Source organism: Bombus pyrosoma, linkage group LG11, assembly GCF_014825855.1.
Source record: "Bombus pyrosoma isolate SC7728 linkage group LG11, ASM1482585v1, whole genome shotgun sequence".
Classification (NCBI taxonomy): domain Eukaryota; kingdom Metazoa; phylum Arthropoda; class Insecta; order Hymenoptera; family Apidae; genus Bombus; species Bombus pyrosoma.
The window spans coordinates 16,332,240-16,358,200 of record NC_057780.1 but is presented as its reverse complement, the minus strand read 5'-3'; the positions used below and the strand labels follow the sequence as shown (position 1 = coordinate 16,358,200).

The 25,961-nt window shown below is 38.2% G+C and overlaps 1 protein-coding gene and 1 long non-coding RNA gene across 7 annotated transcripts; one reads left to right on the top strand and one right to left on the bottom strand.

The window, feature by feature from the left end:
* Positions 1-24: 24 nt before the first annotated feature.
* On the bottom strand, positions 25-25,375 carry LOC122572325 (autism susceptibility gene 2 protein-like). Of its 5 annotated transcripts, XM_043737181.1 has the most exons (17): positions 23,203-23,344; positions 22,883-23,002; positions 6,113-6,298; positions 5,928-6,041; positions 5,765-5,800; positions 5,640-5,666; positions 5,505-5,565; positions 5,220-5,422; positions 4,775-5,149; positions 4,397-4,635; positions 4,209-4,322; positions 3,898-4,118; positions 3,551-3,777; positions 3,307-3,471; positions 2,947-3,226; positions 2,728-2,869; positions 25-2,654 (listed from the first exon to the last, which is right to left on the bottom strand). In XM_043737181.1, exons 2-17 carry the CDS (start codon positions 22,931-22,933, stop codon positions 1,646-1,648), a joined length of 3,450 nt encoding a protein of 1,149 aa, XP_043593116.1. In that variant the 5' UTR covers positions 22,934-23,002; positions 23,203-23,344; the 3' UTR covers positions 25-1,645. The 5 variants fall into 5 exon arrangements, with proteins under 5 accessions (XP_043593116.1, XP_043593114.1, XP_043593113.1 ...); XM_043737179.1 differs by lacking the exon at positions 22,883-23,002 and having other exon boundaries at positions 3,551-3,759; positions 23,203-25,375; XM_043737178.1 differs by lacking the exon at positions 22,883-23,002 and having other exon boundaries at positions 4,209-4,319; positions 23,203-25,375.
* Positions 11,573-19,364, top strand: LOC122572328. 2 transcript variants are annotated; one of them, XR_006318436.1, is made up of 6 exons: positions 11,573-13,005; positions 13,075-14,308; positions 14,381-15,217; positions 15,316-15,425; positions 17,722-17,848; positions 17,936-19,364. It is a non-coding gene; the product is annotated as an uncharacterized LOC122572328 (long non-coding RNA). The 2 variants fall into 2 exon arrangements; XR_006318435.1 differs by having other exon boundaries at positions 13,075-15,217.
* Positions 25,376-25,961: the final 586 nt, after the last annotated feature.

Here is a 25,961-nt window from a genome sequence, read left to right as displayed (position 1 = left end):
GGTAGAAGTACTAGAAACGACAGATTTGATAGAAACTATGATTATTAGACCCTTTTACAAAGAATCAATTTTAGAAAAAACCTATTCACACAAAATCCTCTTTTATACTCCTCAATATCTACAAGAACAGAATCATTGCATCACATTGCAACTTTGTATCGATAAAAAATATCTACAATTTTTAAATTGCATATGGTCGTTAATTATATAATACACATTTTTTTATGGTGACTTTACAATATGAACGAAACAGTTTAAAGAGCCTGATTATTTAACAGAAGTAAGTATATTTTTGGAGGCACCAGGATTTTCGAACGTAGCCTGGTCCATGGCACGAATATTTTATTTTGTTTTTCCTCTTAAGAGAGATCTTGAATTAGCTCTCTGGTAACATAACTACGTATATGGCTGATAAATTGAGAGGACGATGAAACAAGGATATAAAACAATATTTCTTTTTCAATTTCGATAGGTACAAAATCAGAAGTTGCAATATCTCTACATAGCGTTAATTGTGTTTTTGATTAAAGCACTTTGGCACGGACAAACTGCTTTTGTATCTGTTTACTCACAAATCCTATAATTTTCCTGACAAATATAAATTTTTTTTCATTTTATTTTATTGCAAAATGTATTGCAGTAGATAGATTATCCCTGCTTATAATTTCTCGAAAAAGAATTTGATTTACAATTTGTGTTTGTTATTCTCCTTATAATTACGACGAAAAATAACTGCAATACTTTTAAATAATCTTACGTTTTATACATATCACAGGAAGCACCAGAGTGCGATTCTAATTTGCATGCAAATGAAAAAGGAAAAGCGAGCTTGTGCTGCCAAAAGCCAAAGATATCAGTTTTTTGCCCCCTCGTACGTGTTTTTTAGTATTATTCCTACGGTACAAATTAATCTCTATGGAAAAAAAGGAAATATGTAACTTTTTTTTGTTATATTATATCGATTAAATTAGGGCAACTTGTTTTACGATCGTATCTGTACGTCAGTAGTAGAGATTCGTTTATACGACGCAATAAATAAATAATTAAATAATTTTTGAGTAGTGGTAGAGATCCGCTTAAGTTTGCTTTTAACTTGGATTTCTTTCTTTACGTAGCAACGTCTCGCATTCTACAATATCTATAATATTACACACGATACTTTTTTTTTTAACTATACGCATAGTTATCGTAATGATTAAAGTTTATATCGCTATGAACAGTCAGATCCCCGAAACTTATACAGAATCACATAACGACGTCATTATTTGTTTTCTCTCTTTTTGTGACCACATTATTTCAATAAATGCCACAGTTTATTTGCATCGATGATTCGTCCTTTAACTTCCATCACGTAATAAAACGGAATTTCCATGGTCATAAACTAGGCATTTTTGTCAATGATCTTTTTACGAGCCGCACGAATGCATTTATTTGTTATTTTTAAATGTTCTATACGTTTTTTATTTCATCGCACTTCGTCAATAACTATAAATATTATATAATCTATGTACAATTTCTTTTAAATAACGCCTCTTCTCCATTAGCAAAATATCAGCACTGGGGTCTGAAAACTTTACGGAAATGCTCAGAATGCTGACCCTTTAGTGCGTTCACTTGCAGAAGCTGAGGACGTGGGGAGGATATATCATCGAGATTGGGAAGCATCCTCCTTCTTATGTATATCTGCGTGCATCAAAGCGGGCTCTAGTTGTCGTGTTGGCACCCCGGGTCCAGGTCCTGCTCTATGATGCATATGCAAATTACTTAATGGACCAGGGCTTGGATCCTTGCTTCTCAAAGTATTTACTGGTGGTGGTGGATACCCGGCGTATAGTTTAGCCCTTTCTTCTTCTTCTGCTCGAAATGCAGCAGCAGCCATCAATGGATTATAACGTAATTGTTGTAAAGGATCGTAACGATAATCTCGGAAAGGATCTCCAGGCCAAGGACCTCCTGGTTGACCGGTAGGCGCAGATGGAGGTGGAAAATGCTGCATTGGATGTGCGCTTAAACCAGGCAGCATACTTCGTGGCATGGAATGCGGAGCAGGCATGCTATGCGGATGCCTTGCAAGGTATGAATGAGGATGAGGGTGATGATACCTTGTCTCAGGCAGTGGACTTGGTCCAGGTCCTGTTGCGGACACTGCTCCAGGCCCAGGACCCGGTGGCCTTGGAAGCATCACAACTTCGTCGTCTTTACTTCGTGGTTCTTCTTTCACGCGTACTTCCCCACTTTCTATAGTTGCAGATCCGTTTCTTAAAGGTGATCGTTCCCGACCTACAACAACGTGTTGCCGATTTTGATGAAGTAACCTTTCACGTTCCATCTCGCGTCTTTCCATCTCTCGACGTTCTTTGTCCCTCCTTTCTCTTTCTCGTTCGGCAGCTTCCTGTTGTTTTCTCTTTTCTTCTTTTTCGCGCTCTCGTCTCTCCCTTTCACGTTGCTCTTCCCGTTCTCTTTCCTTCTCACGTCTTATACGCTCGCGTTCTCGTTCGCGTTCTCGTTCACGTTCTCGTTCGCGTTCGCGTTCGCGCTCCCGCTCTCGCTCTCGTTCCTCGAGTTCCGCTCGTCTGTCAATTGCAGGTGGTTCCGGTTTTAAATTCCATGATACCGCTGTAGTTGGTGGAAATCCAGTAGAGGCTCGTTGTAATCTAAACAAAAAGTGGAAAGAATAATTAATGATTTACACATTTTTCTTGTAGAGGTAAATAATTAGATACATACCCTCTCCATGGATCGTGTACAGAACCTAGACCACCCAATGGTGGCATTTCCCTCGAGGGAGGAAAACTAGAAAGACCAGGGAAATTTGGATTCGGCGCACCAAATGTTGATGGATATCTTCCGAATGGTGACATTCCCGTTCCTAAAATAATTTCCATACGATTAATTCAGTTTACTTGTAAGAAGTAATATTTCATATATTGATCAACAATAAATTACCTAAATGTGATGCTGGCGTGGATAGAAAACCGACAGGATGAGGTGGAGGTGGTGCAGGATGCGCTGGTGGTATATTAGTGGGAAATGGTGGTGCCATTGAAGGTGCTCCTATTCCAAGACCAGTTCCCGGGGCTCCTGGGTAAAGATGACCTGGTGGTCTCAAGAGTTCTGTTTTAGTATTAACGACACTTCCGGCCTTCGCTTCCGCTTGCTGTTTTTGTTGGTGGTGATAAATTTCCCAAGCGATACGAACATGCATTGCATTCCATTTTCCACTTTTCTGCAATAAATATACAAGTTGTAGTAAATACATTGGGTAATACATAAAATTGTATAATTTATGTTCATTAAAAAGATTACCTTTGGTGCAAATGATGTCAAATGATTGGGAGGTACAAAAGGTGTTGAAGGTGGACCAATTCCAGGATGTAAGAGACCGGTATTAAAGCCAGAATAACTAGAAAGGTTCAGATTTCCACGAAAAAATGGAGATTCAACACCTCCCAATTTCGGGATGTCCTTGAACTAAGAGATACAATGCATGAATATGATAGTAAATGATACATGTTATTCTTACACAAATATGAGGAACTATATCACGTACTATAGGAGGCGGAAACAAAGTTGTCGCGGCCGTCGGTGGAAGCAGAGGTGTGGTGTGTTGATGTACGTGAGTATGCTGATGTTGATGATGATGCATCTCCGTCCTAAGATATGGAGGCGGACCCAGATTCCCAACTGCGACTCCAACGTTTCTGTCTTGGGATGCCAAGAATCTATTGTCAAGCTCTCGCCTTAACAGGTCTGCCTGACCTGCGACATGAGTCACCCCTTGTTTCGGTTAGTGTCTCATTCGTTTCAAACTATTATTCTACCTTTTTTCTTTTTTTTTTCTTTCTCTCTTTGTTACTCGAATCCCAAACAAAATTGAAATATAGCTTATAAACTTACTTGTTTGAAAAAGTGACTCGGCAGAGAATGGATTAGGATTGGTCGTTGGTGGTGGCAGTGAAGGCAGTGACGTATGTGGACTGGAACTGGATACGGGAGGAGGTAAGGGTGCCGCGAACATTGGCGGAGGAAACGTGTGCATGCCAAGTGGTACTGGTGGAGGTGTTGGCCTTGGAACTGATGTTGCAGTTGCCGGAGACAATTGTGAAGTTGTGCTGCTACTGTAAATTACATATGAAAATATATAAAAATTGTAAAAATACTTGTAATAGATAAAGGAATTATAGGAGAGGTTTTAATTTCATTCATACCCAATCCATCCCTGTGGTTTGGTGTAAGCAGGTAGACTAGAATTGGCTGGAGAAGATGTGTTTGGCACACTTACAGGCGTTATGCTACCTCGACTTAGGCTACTGACATTACTGCTATAATAAGTAACATTATTATAAGATATTTGTTACAAAAAACAATAGGAATATTTATGATTACAAGATTGTACCTATAACTATCTCTTTCCCGATTTGGGCTATGTCCACGAGGCGAATTATTGTTTCTTCCAGTCAAACTACAGGCTACCATGTCTCTATGAGCAATGGTATTTGCTGTAGTAACTGTATTAGTTATAGTAGACACACATGTTGTGGTGGCAGCACTCAAAGGAGTATTATGATTTGTGGTATTATTTCCTATAGGTTGTTGTTTACTTATGTTAGTACATGGGGAAGCTCTACTTCCTCTCTAAAAATGAAAACGATCAGGATTAACGCTTCATTCAACTACCATCAAAACAATCGATATAATGACGATAAATATATATAATATTTATCCAACTTTCTAAACTAAATTCTCAAGTATAATGCAAGGATATACAACTTACCACTTCTGCTCGTGAAGAAGCAGAATGGGAGGGAGATGGAACCGCAGGTGGGAGGTATGGACTGTGATTTAGAGCGGTGTATGGTGTATAAAGAGGTGGATAAGATGGTTGGGTCTGAGGATAAGCAGCCATGGGTATCGATGGTGGATAGCTAGTAGTTGTAGCTCCGTTCGATGGTGCTGCTGGAGTAACGCCTAAACTGGCTACCGCGGGACTAGTTGTGTGACTCGATGAAACGAGGGGTACATTAGGTGGATGTAATGCAGGTATTGTTGTATGAGGCTGTTGGGGCAAGGAAGGAGGTGGCAGAGCAGGGGAAGCTGGCCGCTGCTGCGGAGCTATTGCACGTGGGTTTGCTGCCAACGGACTAGTCATCTGAAAATATATTCAAGCTAATGTATAACATTCACAGTAACGAAACTCTAAATTAGAAACATTTACTTACAGGTGGTTGGGATATGTGAGGGGGTAGAGTAGGACTGGGAGGACTTGGTGCTGTTGGAACTGGTGCAGACGCAGGCACAGGAGGTGGTATAGGCGCTGGAGCATCCGTTGCTGGATTGGAAATTTGTCCACCTGTGTCTGGAGGTGAACCTCCTGCTCCGTTTGCTGGAGGCAAAACGTGTGGTGAAGATGACGGCAATTCGTCTGTAACATAAGAGTTGATTTTACAAAAATTCCAAGCATTAATATAAAACAAATGTATATTATTAATTCAAGTATTACATACATTTACGTGCAAGAGGTGGTGGGGTAGAAGATTCAAAGAGTATCGATTCAGCATCCGAGCCCTAAAATAAAGGCCAATTTTTAACTTACAATTGCTTATTTGCTACTATATGGTCTTTGTAATATGATTACTTACCTTATCGTCTTCTCCTTCACTATCACACTGTAATGAGAAGAAAAAAAGACACAAGGTAGCTATTATAACAATCCTAGAGACATGTAGAGAGATATAATATCTTAAGTTATATTTCTGACACTTACGATATAACCTTTACCCGAACTGCAATGACTGCTAGCCTGTAGAACCAATGAGAATTGCACAAATATGAGAATTGATTCAAATGGCAAATTTGTTTAATATCATTCAATTAGAAGGTATAAACATCATAGAATATAAACAATTCATAATTATAACATTACTTACATCGCTGAGGTGGTCCCTGGAACTGTCGGCGTCCTGGCAATCCCTAGGTATACCAGGGCCATGCAATTGTTCAGATGCTCTACCACTATCGTCACTTGTACCTGCATCTAGGCCCTATAAAAAGATTCAAGCACAATTAGGTCATTTTTTACCTTTTACTAAAACATTAATTATGAAAAAATTACCTGGTTAATTGTAGATGGTGTCAGTATGGAATTATGTGTATAATGGTTGTGCTTGAAATGGTTTTTGATGTGATGCTCGTTGTGTCTATTATTTTGTCCTATATCCACCTTTGGTTTCTCTTCCACTATTGACAGTAATGTATGTAATTTCTTGACATTATTTTTGCCAGCTAGTTTTATTGCACTCTGCAATCATAAAAAAGTTTAAATTATATCTTTATTTCAAAAATCTAGTTATTCAAGAATTAAATAAAAATGAAAAATATGAATTTTATTTAATATACTAGTAAAAAAATTTTTACGTCGAATTTTGTATTTTTTAGATACATCAATAAAATTAGAAAAAGAATATAATACGCAATTAGTAATTTCAATATGAGAAATACACTTTTAAGAATACAAGATTACTAACAGGTTATAAAGAGCAATCATTTATATGAAAACTAATGGTGATATTGCAAGTAGGTATCGTAATAATTCTAACGATAGGTTTGTGTAATCGTTAACTACACGAGCTCGGTTTAAGTTAAATTCCACTTCTGGTGATCTGTACTATAATCATAATTATAACGAACTATGAAAGGAATATTTTTGTGTACTTTCGGTATCGCTTGAACTCAACATGTACATACATACGAAGTCTGATTAGTCAAGTATGCGATTATATGTTCAACACGTATGGTAAACATACCACGATTTCTGCGACAGATTTACACTGGCGTAAGAGGCAAGCTGGATAATTTATATTTTCATCACTGGAAACGTCGATGGATCGTCAGGCTCGTGAGTAAGAAAGCATAAGGCGAAGATGTTGGTGCGCGCACAGTAGAAAAAGCCGTATGAGAACGCCTTTCCGTCGGTGCCTTTAAACCGCGATGTCAGTGCACATTTCTGAACGGGTGGCGCTCTACCCCCTCCTTTCTGACTTTTTCCTCTCTCAGTTTCCTCTACGTGTACCTAAGTACCGTTATCGTAATAAACGCAGTTTTCTTGTCGCTCACGAACAAAAATAATATCCGTCAGATGTTCGTTTGTAATACGGTTGATTTTGTTTAAATTCGAACTCCCTAAGACGGACGGGCGTTTGCAAAGATGACAGCAGGATTCACAAGCAGCACCATGTCTCGTGTGCGCGATGCAGCACACGAATGGTGGGGAGAATGAAAGAGGCAGTGAGCGAGGTACTGGTGAAGGGAGAATAAGGGAGAGGGGGAAGAGATCGAGTAGAAAGTGGGGGTTAAAAAGAGATGAGAGGGGGAACGACGAGGAAGGCAGATGAGGAAGAGCGAGGAAGAAAGAGAAGACATTGACCGAACGAGCAGCCGCGCGACAAGGCCTCCTTTGCCGTGCCAGGCCAGCTGGAAGGAACGAAGTCTGAACCCTGACTTCTCTTTCTCAGCTCTGAGAGAGTATTACTTTCCTTTTTCGATAACCGCGTATTCACGCACGATCTTTTCTACCTTCTTCTTCCTTCTATCTCTTTCTCTCTCACCCCCCTCTCTGGTACGGTTGGGTACCAAAGAAACATGATGGGAAAAAGCCACTAGAACTCGCAGTGTAAAAAACTACCACCTAGCAAAAGCCATACTCCACCTGCGCACGTGTGCCAACTGCGAAGTGAAACCCCCTAGGACATGTACTGCGGTTAGATTACATATTGTATACTTCTGGCAGCTAGGCGAATTAATTGAATAAACCTCTATCTTATGAATATACATAGGAAAAACGTGTGACAAAATATTCCTGTTTTTGATGTTAATGACCATTGATATAATATTACATTCTTTGGTGGTTAAACTATAGCCAGATAAGCCAATTATGAATGATTCTAGGAAGAACAGAACTTTTTGTATTTACTTCAATTAATTACAGTAAATGATACACATAGAACGTGATATTTGAGAAAAATTCTTCAAATTTTAATCCTTGCTTTATCGCAGAAATCTGTGATATTTCTTACTTTAGCATTTCTATAATACCTATAACTAATCTGAGTGTTAATCATTAATTGGAAGAAGAATTTCAATTTGTACCCCTCTATTGTGAGGTAATTTACGTTTTAAAATAACCATGTATACATATCCACGGCAATGAAAAATTATATAAGTATTTAATAATTCTGTAATAAATGATTATTGTTAATGATTATTTTGTAACGATTCGGTTTAAAAGACATAATATAAATTATATGGTAAGAAAAAAATCTTTGATTGAGAACTTTTTAAGAATTTTATGTAAATATATATAGTTTTTCTTATTATTGTTATCGCTATTAACCTATTCTTGAAGTTTGCAGAAAATATGAAAGACTCGTGATTAATATACGTGATTTCTAGGTCCAATTTTATCTTAAAGTCCTTTTTATAACATTAAAAATCTTTTCGTTTGTTGAAACGAGACTGTGACAGGAATATAAAAATTCGAAAACCATAACAGGAGTAAATACATATTTAGATAACGAGTTCTCTTAGTTTAAAGGAGGTAAAGCAGTGTTTGGCAGTCCGGGAGGCAAGGTTCCTCGACACGGGATGGGTAAAGGAAGGTCGTTCCCGGACGTACGGACGTTCCACCGGTCGGCTATTCCGTGCTTTGGCTAGCCGGCTACTAAACTCGTTCGTACAACGTTGCCACGTCTATCGTTCGGTGTTGACACGATCGGACTCTAATTCAGCTACTGGCTACTACTCACAATTCGCATATACTCGGTCGCGACGTTAATGTGCGAGACTCATATGCACATGCGATTTCAACGAATGGATGATTTTAAATGAATTGCCTTCTACGCGTTATCTCAATCGCTATATCATTTTGATTCATCCATGCGGTATATCTGATAGATAACAGATAGAAAAAGACATAAAAACCTTTTTTTTTTTTGTGAGTAAATTAAACTTATGGTCGTCTTATTTTGCGAAATTATCAAAGAAGTATTTAATTATCTTATTATTATACTACTTTATTTATATATATTTTTATTTTAGGAGTAAAGTAACTTGAATGCCGATGTACACAACTACCTGAAGTTTGACCATTGTTAGGAAAACAAAAGTGAAGCGTTTAGTCAAACAAATATGTCTGCTTTCATGCAAAATATGTCGTTGAAGTAGGTTCGAGTTAAAGGAAATTTACGTAAGATGGGAATTAAGTACATTTGAGATACATTCTTAAAAGCTTAAAAATGTATGTTTATTATTGCGAACTATAGAATAATATAAGTATTTTGTTGCGCATGTATTAGAAAAAATTGATGACATGTAAATTCTCGCACTGTCATTGAAAATTCATTAATAGAATGTTTTCCATTTCAACCGAAGCAGTGACAGTGATATAAAATATAAAATATTCAAAACATGTGATTTGAAAGTCAATTTTTTTGTAAATATGCATATTCAAGTTTTTATGAGATAAGTTATTTGCTGAGTTACGATGCATTTAAATGAAATGTCAACGCGGGAAACACGACTTCAATTCAATCAAATATATCACGAGTTGGCCTTTACGTTTGACAACAATGTTTCTTTTTTGGCGGGCATCACTAGCGCCGTGAGATTAAGTATTCTGCTCCGCTCTCGTTTGTAACAAGCGGATAATAACAGTCATTCGGACATCTGTTTGACGAAAATTTCGGCTGCTTGCCAGTACCAAATTGACGTGCTGAGCGTGAAACGATGTTGGCCGTCGTCCAAAAATTATCCGAAAGTAAACATGTATCATGGCACGGCATTGTTTATATTCTCAGTTACCGTCTTCGCGTTTTCTTTTCGCGTTAATTCGTTAATACTGTCGAAACAATTTTTTGTTTAAATTATTAGTCGCCACATAGAAACTATCATTTCTAGTCGACCACCATACAATTATGTTGTAAAAGAACGTTGTAGAAATGTATAATAAGAACAAAATTATTTATTAATATTTTAACAAATTCTATGTAAAGGTAGGAAAAGTTATAAACAAAATGTTGCATCTTTAACAATTTCTGTTAAGTGTTTCTTACGATATTAAAAGACTACATTGCGCATGTTCACAATATAGAGATTTGTGAATGTGACGGTATCGAACGACGGTTCAACGAATAAGAACATGATTAATTCTCGTTAGGTGAGATTCTTATCGTGGATGATATACGTACATGTTTTAACACCAGTAAGTGAGACTGTCGAACGGAATGCGGAGTCAAAAAAGTGCACTCGATGTTTAGTGTGGGTGTCTTTGTTTTGTCTAGTTGTTACCATACCAATAAAATGAATTTACTTCTACGAAAACAAAACAGAACAGAAAGAGAACGGCGTGGATGGTGTCGAGTAGAAAGAGAAAAAGAATGAAAAAATGGTAGAAGAAACTAGTAGCAGTAAAAAGATTTATAGTGGTGTAAATACAGCGGTAAAGCGGCCATCATTCGTCCACGTTGCAAGATTATTTTCAGACGCAAATATTTCTCGCGATTTACATAGTTTTCATCATTTTTGTTCGACAGACACGTTCCACGCGCAGTTTTCGAAGGTACGCGTAACTCGGATAATTTGAGAATAAGTACCGGCATTATTCCGATGTGCAACGTTTATTACGGATAATACCATCCATGATAGCTTCCGCGTGAAAATAATTACAGTTTAGCTAGACATAAAGAAAAAAGAAGGAAAAGTAAATCGAAAAATTTACCATGATAAAGCAGTTGCGGATTTAAGATCGTCTTAACTTTCCTTTCCCAATACCAATACGTTAATAGAGAAATGGATGATTGCTTTTACGAAGCACTTCCGCTCCTTCTCATTCATATTTTTTGCATTTCGAACTTTTTCGCGTATTTAATCGTTTCGCTCTTTCTCCCTTCCGTTTCTTTTTCAAAATTTCATTCGATAAACTTATGGCGATTCAACAAATATGTGGGACAAGTTATACGTCGAACAACTATATAATCACGTCCACTCAATCATATGTTTTTCTTTCCTTTTCTAAAAGTATGAAATTGCAGATATTGATTACGTTTCAAGTTGAGGTTTTTTTCAATTGCAGCGTGATCAACAAAACCGATTAATTCGAGACACAGCGAGAGATCTGAAAGTAAAGCGTTCACCTTCCTTCGTGTTCAAATTATAACGAGAGGAACTGGGTCAACTCGCTGTGCAGGTGCACGACTGTGTTTCGTCCATCATCGATACACATCCCTTTTGTCGTTCCCGTATCGATTCGCGAGCGCACACGAACCCTTTATGTTCAACATCTTTTTGCCTTTTTCTTCGTACTGTCTTTGCCCCAAGAAAGTATTTATACATAAAAGATAGCTGGCACAAATATTATACTAAACATAAGAGATTTATGAAATACAAAGGAGAAGATAGATTATTAGGTAATACATGTAATAATTGGAAATGGAAATAATTAAAAAATAACCTCAAAGGATATGTACAGTGTCTCGTGTTTGCAGGATTGCCACTACATAAATAGTAAATTTTACACGGGTTAACGAGCAATTTAAGCTGCTTCGAAATTAATCTATCCGACATGTATCTGAAAATGAACCAAGCTAATCGAACGAGATAAAAATGTAAATGCAAATCTTCACGCTGTGCCGGGCAGCGTTTTATTTAATTAAGAGCATTACCGTCCGAAATCTCGTATTGATGTTGAAATCTACCAAAAAGCGGCACAGACATGCGAAACACCTATACACTGGGATACGCAATACATGGCCGAGTATTTTCCTGTTTATTATTAAAATATTCCACCTCGTTACGTGACGGCTGATACCGGGTTGTGGTGTATCCTGTGATACAGTATATGATAGAAATTATTTCCTCGCTAATCGAGTGAATTACATATTGCCTTCGAGTGTTTCATTAATTACCGTAAATCGAGCGACGTAAAATAGTCTGAAGCACATCCGCGATCCAATGAAATTTCATGTATCCCTTTACGCCATCTTTCTGCCAGCGAGCACATTTAAAATCAATCTGTGTACCGGTTCAACCATAAATCGCATATCGATTTTCGTAGCCGTAATTCGATCAAAGATCCCTGTTTACCCTGCGCGATATGCAACGTTCATTCGATTAAACCGAGCGAGGCGTGTATATCATGAGCAACAACGTTCTACATATATAGAGAAGGGGAAGAGCAAAAAATAAAGCGAAGAAAAAGAAGAAGTTACGTAGAATGAATGAAATTCGTCGGCAACCCCACACTCTGCCCATGGATACACACATACGCGGAACAATTGTTTCGCGCAGTGTCAAGGTAACGACGCGATGGTATCGCTGAGCAATTATGAACATGGAAAAAAAAAAAGAAAAAAGAAAAACAGATTGTACGAACAGGTAACAAAAAACAAGAAAGAGAGAAATGTTTTGAAGTAAAAAAGAAAAGAAAAATTAGGTCGCGAGTCAGTTTCGCTCGATTGAAGTCGGTTGATATCTGTCTGTCGTGCGCGCATCGTCGAAATTCGCCCGTCGATTTTCACCAGTAGTGAATATATCCGTGAGAAGAGGGGTGGCCCGAGCATTACCGGTTGAACTCTCTGTTGACGGATCACGTGGCAGAATTCAGGCATCTCCGTTGGCACCGGCAGCCGAGCTGATTTATTGAGTGGCGTGGCATTGCTGACCTCACTCTCGCTACGGCTAACGACACTAAGAGAGCTCTTGGTAATCTGCCGAATGCCAACGATATCTACCCAAGTCGAAATTATATGCCCGTGCAACGGATTTAGCTCATTCAGCTACCGAATCTCTCTCTCTCTCTCTCTCCCTATTAAAATCTTTTTTCTCTCCCTAAAGGCTTTTTGATTTATTTACAAAGTCGTGGCTTCCTCCGTCACATCGATCATTAAAGAATTGAATATTATGAAGCAACAGATGATTTCTTGTTTGAAAATTGGACTCAAAGTTTTGTGAAAGGTACGTATGACTATTCTGAATCGAGTAAATTAATTTGTACCGTATTGGACAACTGGAATATTTTTGCAGCATACCAAGGAACGAATACTCTGAGAGTTTTACATAAAGGATTAAGTCATGTGAGTAAGTGATTCTCCAACTACTTTGATCAGCGAATAAATACATGCTCCTCGCTCAAACCTGTTTCCAGTTCCAAATTATTTTTTCGAGGGATCATCAGCGCGTGTAACAGCGTACGACAAGTGATTCGCTATAAATCAACGTTCACAGTTTCACATAGTCACATTAAGGCCACTGGTGATGTGTCAAGTATTATTTGTAAATGATCCTTATAATAGCCAGTTACAGTAACTGGCTCCGGTCGAAGGATTATTGGAGCACAAAAATGAGCTGTAACTTGGAAATAAGGTCAAGTAACTCACATGTTACCAATATACGTACTACATTGTACGATGTAGTAAATTAAACATAAAGTGCATCCTCAATCCGATGACGTATCGTTTGTGTATCTCGAGTCCAAGAATAATTGTTGATTACGTATAAAGATAATCAACACACTCTTAATCAGTGCTCGACAGTGTGTACGTGCACATAATACATCCTTTTTTCAATGAATATGTAGTTAATCGATAAACTTCGATGCTCTCTACCATTGTAAGAAAAGAAAAGTTATACGAAATGAGTCTATTTCTAATTAGAAGTTTCGCTCGATCATCGTTGTAAATATGTAATGAGATTATCATGAAATCATTGCGACCAATGAACTTGTTTTATTGTAACCGTACACTATACATAGAAAGCCACATATATATTTACACGCACCCATTGTGTGTAGAATTGTGTTGTCGTGTGAAAAGACTGTTCTTACGTAACGAACTCGGCAAGCTCGACGTGACACTGACCTCACTCTAAATCCATAAGTGGCTGTTAATTATCGATTGGCAACGATTTCAACGATTTCACCAATGGAGGATGAAAGCACAACCGAAGAAGGGTGAGATGAAGGAGGATGGGGAAAAGCCAATACACAGAGTGGCCTGCTAATCAGTCCGCTCCGATATCGCAATATGTGGGATACGCTCGGTTGATTTTCAACACGACGAGTTTACCCTAACGTAATTAATGTCCGTCGTACAATGTGACGTGTAACGACAAATTCGAACGACGTCGCTATTCATAGAAAGAGAGGATAGAGAGAAAGAGAAAGAGAGAGAGAGAGAGAGAGAGAGGAATGAGAGGAGAAGAGAGTAGGAGAAAAAAGAGATTACCGGTGATCGTGTGCACGGTCTACAAAGTCAACGCGGTGTGTAGCACGTTTTTAACCGAATCAATTATAAATAAATGTTCTCCTTTTAAGAGCGTCGTGTATTTTCAGATTCCATTCACCCATCGTGCTTCCATGTCCCGTGAACGAGACGGACGGCCTGCCTTCCCATAACGGTCTAGATGAATTTATAACTAAATGATGCATCAGACACACAAATACAACGAATACATCGTGCCCGTTTTGTAATGGTCTAGAGCTAGCAGATCTTTAATTGCTGGCTCGTAGACAGAATGTGACCCGATTGTGTGCGTTACAGCGACCTTTCGAGGCGCCGCGGTTGATTATAGGCCGCTCAAAATAATTAATCGATCGTTTACTTTGATTATATCATTCAGATATGTTCGTCTGGAGAACTTTGATGTCTCTTAAATGCCAGAACTAAATTTAAGCAATTTAACAGATATCACCTTGCCATTCAATTTTTTCTTAACGAATAGCACTTAAATTATACTGCAAAATTATCCGACACTTCGGATTTTATTTTCAGATGTACTTTAAGAGATCCTCGCATTTTAAATGCAGGCAAAAAATGTCCTGCATTCAAACGAAAGGATATTGTTAGCAAAAGCTCAATAGTCATACGATTTTAAGAGTGTCTCAAAATACATACTGTTCGCCTCATTTGAGCAACAGTGGAAGATTACTTTGAGCAATGCAACCGAACACGAGGCGGATAGGCGAGAACGGTGTAGGATACACGTTCATTTCTGAAGCGAGCTGTGTATCATCATCATCATGCACGGTCGAGTGGATCATTTTTCATTTATGCGCGCCGGATAATGTGTATCATTGAATATGTCACTAATTGCTCGACAGGAGGATAAACATTTTTTGCGGAGATAAATTAAACGGTCGCGACGCTGGACAAGATAATTAAGTATTACGGTATGGTGTTACGTATGTGATAATAATCTCGCCACATGTCGACACACTCTTTTCCTGACCCGACCCATCGGTTCTTTCTCTCTGTCCTTCTCTCGTAGCCGAAGAACGTAAGGGCACGATCAGAGGAAACGACGACGACAACAGCGGCGGTCAGCCTCCAGTCAAGAGAAGGAAGGGAGAAAACACGTCGGATAAGAAAGAATCTGTGGTAAGGACAATCACCCGGGAGAGGTCGAACGATCCCTGTATGTTGCGAGACGACGAAAAAGTCTAAAAGGATTTCCCCGCGGCGCAACCAGGAATTTGAAAAAGAAAACCATCGACGCGTGCATTCCCGATTTAGAGGATTTTTCAAAAGCTGGCAACGCACGTTACACCGAACCTCCGAACACCATGTACTTTTGTGTTTATGACGAAGAAATTTTATACGCTCAAATTAGCCTGCGGATCTCGTGCGTCTCGTGCATGATGTCTAGCGTTTTGCATGTTCTCGATAACAAAAACTAAATTTTTCCAATTGTCTAAAGCTCGCTTAAAGAGACGAGGAAAAAGTGACGTTTGACTGATCTTTAAAATCGTAAAGTGAAGCAGCGCGTAGAAATAAATTAGCATTCTATCATTGGAAATGAGCAGTTGGAAGAATATCACAGAAAATACGAGCAATCTGGCGGATATTTCAGATTCATCTCGGGTCAAAGCGTTGGTAATAGAGCATTAAAAAGGGTCTGGTTTTTATTCCCACGGCTTTTCATAATTAGTCGTCATCGTCGTCTGCCGGAATAGCGATGCGTATCTCGCTCTCCGCTAATTGTTTGACACCGAATCAACATCCTACCGTGGCGTTTACATTTCAAATCGCCTTACTCGTAGCTCCCGGGAGCAGATAACAAGGTATCTAGTAACGCGAGTACCAAGCCTGATAATTCATTTACTACCAGGTAACGATTTCTCACATTTAATTAGCGAAGGATTGTGCTTTGCTAATAGAGTGAGAAAAATTTGGCTCTCAAATTGGTTTCTAACTAGACAGAAAAGGAAAGAAAAGAATAGGAAAGATGTACATAAAATATATAAAATAAATACAGATGAATACATGTATCGCGTTACGGTCGGACAAGATTGGTAAGCAAAGATCTGGTAAGCATTTCCTGCTAAGCGTTGCGCAGCTTACAGCTGTTCTGCACCGTCCAGAAGCTCAGGTTGGAGCGCGAACTCGTTCAGGAACAAGAGGGACCGGTTTAAGCGGTTTACATCGCGGCTACTTTCTCCGTGACAATAACAATGCACTTTGTGCTTTGATAATGCACAAGATGGACGAGTAAATAACAAGTATGCCTCCGTGAACGTCTTTTTCTTTCGAGATCGCGGATCGGGAACCAGATTTGCGCGATGGAATTACAGTGACCAAATATGTAAGGAGGGAAAAGCACGCGTTTTTTCATTAATTTAAAGAAAACTTCTTTTTATCGTTGTTTGATTTCTAATATGAAGATAGGAAATAATTTATTAAATACGCGAGTTAAGCAATTACCCAATCAAACGAGATGATTATATCACCTATAATCATGACATACAACTATGTCATTTTCTCTATAAATCTGTTATTTTCAGTAGCGTAGTTCCAGTAGATAAAGCGAAGCAGGAATTAAAGTAGCGGATCCTACTAGAAATTTCTCGAGCATTATTACATCTGTAAATTAACACGTTGAATGCCATGAGGATCATCAGTGACCGGCACTCAATTTGGCCGAGGTATTGTGCGGGTCACCAGTGACCGTCGCACCAAGATTAGTTAAAAACATAGTTATTTATACATGAAATATGAATCTATTATGTGCACTTCCCAGTGGCTGTCAAACATGAAAAAACCCTCTTTTACCTTAAGGAACTCTAAGGAACGTTTCGACTTGAAAGATATGTGACGGCAATTAAGGGCCTTGACAGTAAAGTAGGCAATGCTAAATCTTGTGACAGTCCTTTAAAATTAGTGCGGGTTCGGGTAAATATGACCCAGGGATGGATTATAGTAAATCCTGGGACCTAACAACATAAAACAATTGTCTAGCAATGCGGAAAGGCAATATGAGATAATTGATAATCGTAAAAAATACGGTGGCCTCAGTGACATGAATTCATTAATGACTATACTTCACATTACTAATGTAACATACCTCTTGTAGGCAATATTTCAACATTATATGTATCGCATAATAAAAGATTCATTGTGACGCCAAGGCCAAACCTTGTAAAACGCGTGACATTCAACTCGTTAATAATAATATGATCAGCTGATATGGGTGAAGCGAGTGGTATTTCTGCTAAGAATAATTGCCTAAAATATTTTGCCTAAAATCGCTTATAGTAAGAAACGATAACAAGCGTAGAAAATTTACATTCGTTACGTGACGAGTTCCTTTTTCCGTGTTTTCCTTTATTTTCTCCTTTGTGCGTGTCTTTCTGTTTCGCGATTGCGGCGATTTATACCTGTGTCGTTGATGTTTCAGTTCGAGTCACCAATTGTCTTCGTTTCGTGATTCTAACGTAGCGTACAAAGTACATTGGGATGTGTGTTATTATGAAACAAGCGAACGAGTAATAAATGAATAAACGGTGAGAGCAGTCGAGCAAATGGTAAATATTAGTGATTCATGTTTACAAGCGATAAAGATTCACTAAGTAATATTTTTTCATTTTGTCTCATTTTCTTTTATTTTTCAGGCAGAAAAGAAATTTACTCATCGGGTAGGACGAAAGATCCAAGCTATTTCAAAACTTTTCCTCCACATTATGCGATCTGTACTTCGTCCAAGAATGATCAACAGGCCGTCTTCAGAGTCTCTTTTACAACTCCCAGTTGGAGTTCCTTTATGCGATAACAATACCCTTAATAACGTAAAAAATGGACTTAGATAATTCGACAGTAGTTTGCATGACGAACTTGCTAAGAGAATACAACGTTCCATCGCTATTGTCTCTACGATTCGTACGTGACACCTCTGGCAGCAGTTTGACCTCTGCATACAATTCTCCTGCTGCGATTTCTGAACGAATAGTTGTTTTCATTTAAAAGAGACCAATAGAACAATGAATCATAATGTACATTATGCTTCGATTTCGAAACATTGCATATGATGACCCTGTTATTTTCCGGTGACTGTGTTTGATTGTTCCATGATTATTTTTATAAAAGCGGCTGGCATAATGTTTCATTTCATAGAACCACCAGGTTTAATTTATCAGCGTTCCAATTCTCATTGATACGATGGCAAATGTTCGTTCGTTTATACGCAGATTTCATGATTGTTTATCGACAATTTCATGGTTTTTACATACATACATGTATTATCCGTTCGAAAATGAAACGAATAATACGTATTTAGGAAGAATCATTACATCATTATGATTTCGCGATGAAAGCAATTGGAGGTCATCTACTGATACGGCAGAGAAGCAGAGATAATAGCTTTTTTCCGAACAATCTGCATCGCAAATGATCGACGATATCTGTTTGTTTCGCATTGGAAAACAGTGTTATGCTTTGCAATTTGCGCGAAAGAAAATGGTCAAAACGCGATAGGCTAGTCGACCGGTTGACATTGCTGCTTTTATTTATCAATGAAAATTATAGCTCGTTAACGAAGACGAGCGTGTCAGTCGAGTTGGTATCGCAGTGTGCGGTAAAAATAGCGATTAGCGATTGCGTCCGCGATAAATCATGATAAAAGGTGCTATGTAGTGGCGTGAAAGAGCTTTCGCTGCCTCGTAGACGCAATGTAACACCACTAGCGTTGCTTCTTTTTTTGGCTCACGCCGACTAGAGATAATAAGTTCGATTTATGTTCACTTCGATGTATCGTGGATAAGGCTCCGCGTAATTAAAGCCTTCTATTTCGAAATGATCTTGATTGGTGTACACCAGGCTTTTCCACAGTACTTGAACTCGTTTTCAAACGGCGTTTATGCTTCAGTAATTTCAATCATATTTTCCAGATTATATACCCTGTTCCAAATATTCGTCTAATCGTGCGAAACAAATCATATTTTCGGCCAAAATATTTGTATACTTCTTATTTAATCATGAAATACTATGTTCCTTTTATTTTTATTTTAATCACTTCTAAGAGATGATAGCTATTCGTTATTCGTACTTTTTGATAATCCCCTAACATGGACAGACCAAGATTATTCAAAAGCAGGTTTCAGCTTGTTTGAAATGGATATTACATTAACCCATTAAAGACCAGTGGTGCATTAAGGCTACATTTCATATGCAATCTCTTTTCCAACCAATTTACATCATTGAATTGAATTTTTTAACATTACGGTTATAAAAAAGAATTTCAAGGACTTGTTTAATATTATTTAACGTAATATAATGTAATATTAATTAAATAATTAACACCGTTTCTTCATTCATCTAGAGCTATCCTTTTATGAAGTTTAAAAAAATTAAAATACATATAGCATTATAATAAATTACACTTTCTGATATAATGAAATTTTATTGTGGTCTTTAATTTACACAGTGGGATTCTGTAAACATCTGTTATTCTAATAACAGTATATCTTGTATTTTAACAAAACTATATGTTGACTATCTTATTTACAATTTTCAGTAGTACTATGGTTACACAACTTTTATGCATTGTTTCGCAGCTTGGCCCTTAGTTAAGTAGGTTAATAAAATCATATTGTTCAACAATCTAAACTGAAATATTCAATTTCTCAGTATAATATAACAAAGATTCTCTGTATGTATAATATTTCAGGGTTAATTATGCACAATATATATTTGAGTAATATATTATGAAAATGGTTTTCTTCTTCTGAATCGTTTAGACGTATTTGGCACTGGGTAAACCTTATCCATTCATATATTTACTCTACAGAGCGATAAGATTTGCAATTGAAAATTTGTTTTCGAAAATCTCCTTTTTTCAAAGATAAATTTCAGTTTGCACAGCGTTGATAATCGAGAATTGGTCCTTGTACTTATTTGAACTGCTCGCGAAGTAGCACACTGCAAGATTCAAAAGAAACGCGCGCTGCTCAAACTAAGAAGGTGATCTAAAAAATTGAGCCAAACATCAGATTACACATAGATATAAATATCTACAAGAAAAAGAAAAAAACAAAGAAATATTATAAAATATTTTTATCATAATATTATCTTGAGCATCCTCCGAAGTGTATATTTATAATCCATGAACTTGTAATTACTTTGTATCATGTATACGTGGTATCTCTTTCATCGTCAATGCTTGTTTAGCGCTCTTGAATCGATTGGAAACGCGATCCTCTAATTATTTTGCCTGGCACGCAGTTCTTCAAACGAAAATTGCACCGTGGAAAGAGTTAGAAGTGTCTCCCGCAATGTCGGATATTAAACCACAACATCGGGTTTCATGTTACTTTCATCAAGGTCTCCTATTCGTCTGATGCAAATTTATGTCCGAAAAAGGAATTAATACAACTATAACTTTACTAACGCTCTAACTGTATCATTATCAGCTTTCAAAAGAATTTATCATTTTAAAGCATAAACTAGATACTTTAAAGGGTGACGCAAATGAACGACAAATTTGTAATAAAATAACTAAAAAATGGAAGCAGTGGAAAGCATTTATTCAATTTGCAGTAAATATCAGTAGATGGCCAAACTTATTAGTGAATGCTATATTGTTAGGAAAATAATGGAGTGCTTAAATACTATTTTACTTATGTAATAGAGCAGAAAGTGTATCGGAGCTAGTAAAATTTGTTGGTACAATCTAATAAGTGAAATAGTTCCTTACAATATGTTGTTACGTATCTACTATTTTTTTCTTCACAGCGGTAAAATAAGCAACATAGTACGAAACGTAAAACGTTCATAAATTAATCCCGTCGAATCAACGTAGCAAAGTTAAACGCTCAACCCTTTAATTGCACGAGTTGGCAATTTGCTCTAATTGGTTTTTATTACTCTTTTCGAGCAATATTTTTTGGCTCGTCGAACAATATTGCCCCGACTGCTAGATGAATGGGAATAATGAAATTTTTAGAAAACTCTTTAGCTTTGATATTGCGAGGAAAATCTTCCCTCTATATATTTGGATGTATATATATTTATATAATTCTCTTTCTCTTTTTTTTTAAAGGAATATTTCAAGGAACATGTTTGTGTAACCACATTAAAGAAGGCGATCCTACAACTTTCGACTATACAATATACATAACTGTTATAGTGAAAAGAACAGTTGTTGTCCGAGCTAAGTACGGTGAGTGGAAGCCATAAAACTGTGCAAATAGGTGCAAACGAACGAACTACAAATTGCCCTAACGGTTCTTAAACATCGCTAGTGTGTAAACAAAAGTAATCTTACAATTATATCCAAAAACCAAAGGGAAAAGAGATAAGATAAAATTGGACAATTAACACAAGAACCGTGTACTCAATGACTAATATATTAATGTATTATCGTATAAGACCTATATCAAAGAAATTAAAACGCAGGATGAAATAATATAATTATATAAGAAAAACAAGCTTTTTATCGCTTTAAACAAGCTATAAACAAGCTTATGAAGAACTACTCAAATACATCAAAATCAACGACTTTAGGTTTATGATATTGCTATGAAAAATTATGAATTGGCCCATTTGATGATCCTGGCGATTCCAATATTAAGAACACGTAAACGTTCAATGTCATTGATATTGCATATATGTATGTATATCGCATGTTGTATAGCGTACACGTATAAAAACATTGCTTGCTATAAGCAATGTAGAAGGTAGAAAAAACAGAAAAAAATGAAAACGATACTGCGCACGATAGGTCAAGCAAAGTTTACGTATGTCTACACGCGCGCACGCAAGAAACATGACAATTCATCAGCGGACAACATTGCTTGAGCGAAATCAGTGACACAGGTGAGACTAGAGTATATTCCACTGATCACTGATCGTGAGTATTACACATTAAATAAGAAAGTATTCCAGTATTAAAAGATAGCGTAAAAGTCAATACATTAGAAACTAATGTTGTCATTAAAGATGTAGGTACTCGAGTGCTTGGAGTACTTTAAAATACGAGTAAGTATTTATCATCTTCCTCCTTTAATCTAAATCCATTAAGAATTAACGTAACATTTCACTCCATTTTGGAAAAAAATGCATTTGAAAATTAATTAAATATGTATGAATCTAATTGATGGTTGACGTTCATCATAGATGACATTATTATGACCTTTTGTACAAAGTACAATATCAAGGCATATTTGTTATCAATACTTGTTAGCTCGTTGCAGTAATAAATACAATGAACGCAGTAAATAAACTAAACTGAAATCAAAATAGCTTATTACTATATCATGTACTGATATCCACTGTGTTCATTCTCAAACTCAAAGAACTAATTAGTAATTACATTATTGGTAATTAATTGGCCACATTATTAGTAATTACAATTGTTGGTAATAAGTATTTCTTGATGTTGTACAAAAAATCATTATATCGATCAATCAGATCCTTTACTTCAAAAACAAAATCTTTAATACAATTTTCTTCTTCTTGATTTTCGTCTTATATATCACAATTTACGTATATCATAATTTTCAGATTACACAGTATATAGTTGTCTTCTACTCTTATTATCTCACACAATGATAAAAATTACTCACAACATTATGAACACCTGAGGGAAAATAGATAGCCAGATAAAATCCCGACATTTTTCATTTTTCCAGGTATCTTCCAAGAACTCGAATACCCAATGGTTTGAACAGTAACACCTTTAGCTACTACATATTAAATAAAAAATTAATCGAAGATATTATGGTACATAATCAATAAGACTTAATAAAGACTTAATGAATAAACTTAAAAGTTGTAGGTAAAAATTCGAATATAAAGGAAAGTATAAATAGAGAAAAAAAAATAAAGAGAGAGAGAGAGAAATAAAGAAAGGAAAGAAAAAAAAGAGGAATGTTGTTGAACTCACCTCAAGTTCTTCGTAGGTGCGGAAGGCAAGTATGGCAAAGCCGTCGATAATGTCCTCTTCGAAGGGAGGCTCCTTCTGGTTGGCAGCCGCAAGGGAAGACTTCTTACGAGGCCTCGGGGGTCGCGGTGGCCTGGGCGGTCGAGAATGGCTATCACGAGGATGACCGGTCCTAGCAAGTCCGAGGCCAAGACCGGCAGCGGGGTCCTCGTCCTCACCGCTGTGGCTGTCCTCCTCGTCGTTCGGCCGTTGTCTCGTTTGTTGTTGCTGTTGTTGCTGTTGCTGCTTCGCGCTCGCCAAACTCTCCCTTTGCGCCAACATACGCTGGGCTCGTTCTCGTCTCCGATTCCTCTGGTTCCGTTGTTTCGCCTCGATCTCCATCTCGAGGCAGACGTCCTGTTCTCGTACGAGAGGCCGTTGTCGCGCCCCGCTATACGAGAATATCGGCACGTCCACCAAGACACCTCACGATCGAGGTGCCCTTAATAACGACAACGACCAGAACCACGATGACGACGACGACGATTCAGCTTGCTCGATGATTCCTCGACAGAGGAACAAGCCGGGAAATAAGTGGAGACGATCCGTGAACGGCGACGATGAACAAGTAGAACTGGACGAGAACGACGACGATGACGACGACGACGTGAACGATGACAACCGTTGTATTATCGTGGTGTCGTCGAGCATTCTATCTACGGTCGTCTTTAATGCAGTTTTACCATGAGAGGAAGAGAGATCACTAGGAAAGACGGCGAAAGTATAGAATAATAAGGGAACGGTAGAGAGATGGAAAAACAGAGAAAACAAGAATAAATGAATAAGAGGGACACTGATGGAACGATGGAGAAAGAGGGTAAGGGGGGGAAACGGAGAGGCAGTGGAGAGAGCGCGAGTAAGAGAACACACACTGCCTTTTGGATACACACTCTCACAAGAAGACAAGACAGGACGTTTACCGACGGGACACACGCATCTATAACACTCTCGGTTCGATTCCCCCGTTTCTTCTCGTATTCCAGGAATCAGTTCTATAGATGCGAGAGTTCTATAGAATGAGAGTTAACGAGTGAAAGAGAGAAAGAGAGAAAGAAAGAGAGGGAGAGAGTGAGAGAGAGAGAATTTTCGTTAGTAAAAGACGTTCACACAGGCGGTCACACGGTGTCACATCGATCGCGTTGCCGAGGAAGAGGAGAGACTCCGATGTGCGTGGCGAGGAGGTACACGCGAAACACGCACGCACAGGGCGGACAACGACGACGAAAACCGTAGGTGAAACACCGAAACAAACGGAGAGACACACTGGCCACTAAACGGCACACTATCATCGACGAACAACACTGTGCAATTATTAAACACGAATCACAGGCATGCTCCAATAGCTCCAATGTATTTATTAATACATATATTCCAATGTATCAAGTCGTTCCATTCAAGTCGTTTCTTCTTCGCCATGATCATCACACGATCATCGTATCATCGTATCATCCCTCTTACTTTCTTTCTCCTCTTCCTCCACGTCGTCGTCGACGACGTCCACCAACACCAGCACCAACACCACCAGTAGCACTGCCGGCTTTCACGAGCTTTCGTCTCTGGTCGTGTCCGACCAAAGGAAACGTTCACGTTTCAATGACACGTATTATCGTTTCCCGATGGTGCCTCCACGAGTCGCCGTGGCTAGAAGTACCCTGCGAGGGCACGAAGTACACCGATTGTTTGGAATGGCGGATCGAACGGGCACGCACGGTTGCCGCATCGTGTGGTAAAAATGGCCGCGACCTGCCCACACCGTGCTCTACGGTCTCGCAACTCTTTAACGTCGCCGTCACGGGACGATGACGCGTATCCCGCACTGCCACTGTAGATACATCTTCGATACGCAGTCACGGACACGAGCTAGGGAAAACGACCAACCTAGCACACGCCCCGAATTACGCGTGGACGATGCGATCTATCCTCTATGCGCTGCTGCTGCCTGTTCTTGCTGCTGCTACCCACCACGACTATGCATTTCTGTCATTCGTCTATCTGTTTCTTTCTCACTCTTCCCCCTTTCCTTCTTTCGCCCTTCCACTTCTACCACCTTTTGCTCTCTCTATCTTCTTCCTGCTTTAACTACCATTTCTCTCTGATTACAACGACCGAGAACATGGCGTACCTATGCTTCCAAGACGGACATATGAACAGAAATACGCTCGATGTGTTCTGTTGCCTGGGGTCGTGCCTCTTACACCATTATATTCCCCCCTCTTTGGCTTCTTTGTTTCTAGATACTTTTGGTTTGTCACTAGACCACAACAAGTAGCGCCTTCTATACGGATTGAAGATGATCCTTTATTTGATAGTGCATCTCTGTGTCGTTCGTTGGCGCCACATGCTGCATATTATCTTCGTTGGCGGGTAAAAGAATCGATTCCGAAGTTTTTATATCGAACATGACAATTTACATATTGTTTGTAAATGTATCGTATATTCGAGAAAGTCGAGAATAAACTAACAAATACGAGGTAATAAAAATAATGATCAGTAGTCCATCTTTGTTTTCTTTCGGTGTCAAGATGTTGACGACGATGTCATTTCAGAATGTTTTCAATAACGAAGAAATTGGAACAGCTATTACTGATCTTGGAGCATTCCATACTCGCTTTCATGTGATTTCTTTAGATGGACAATTAACACTTTACCAAGAAAAGTTAGTTTGCTCATATCCTTTCATTGACTTTCACTATCTCACTGTGATATATTTGAAATCAATAAAC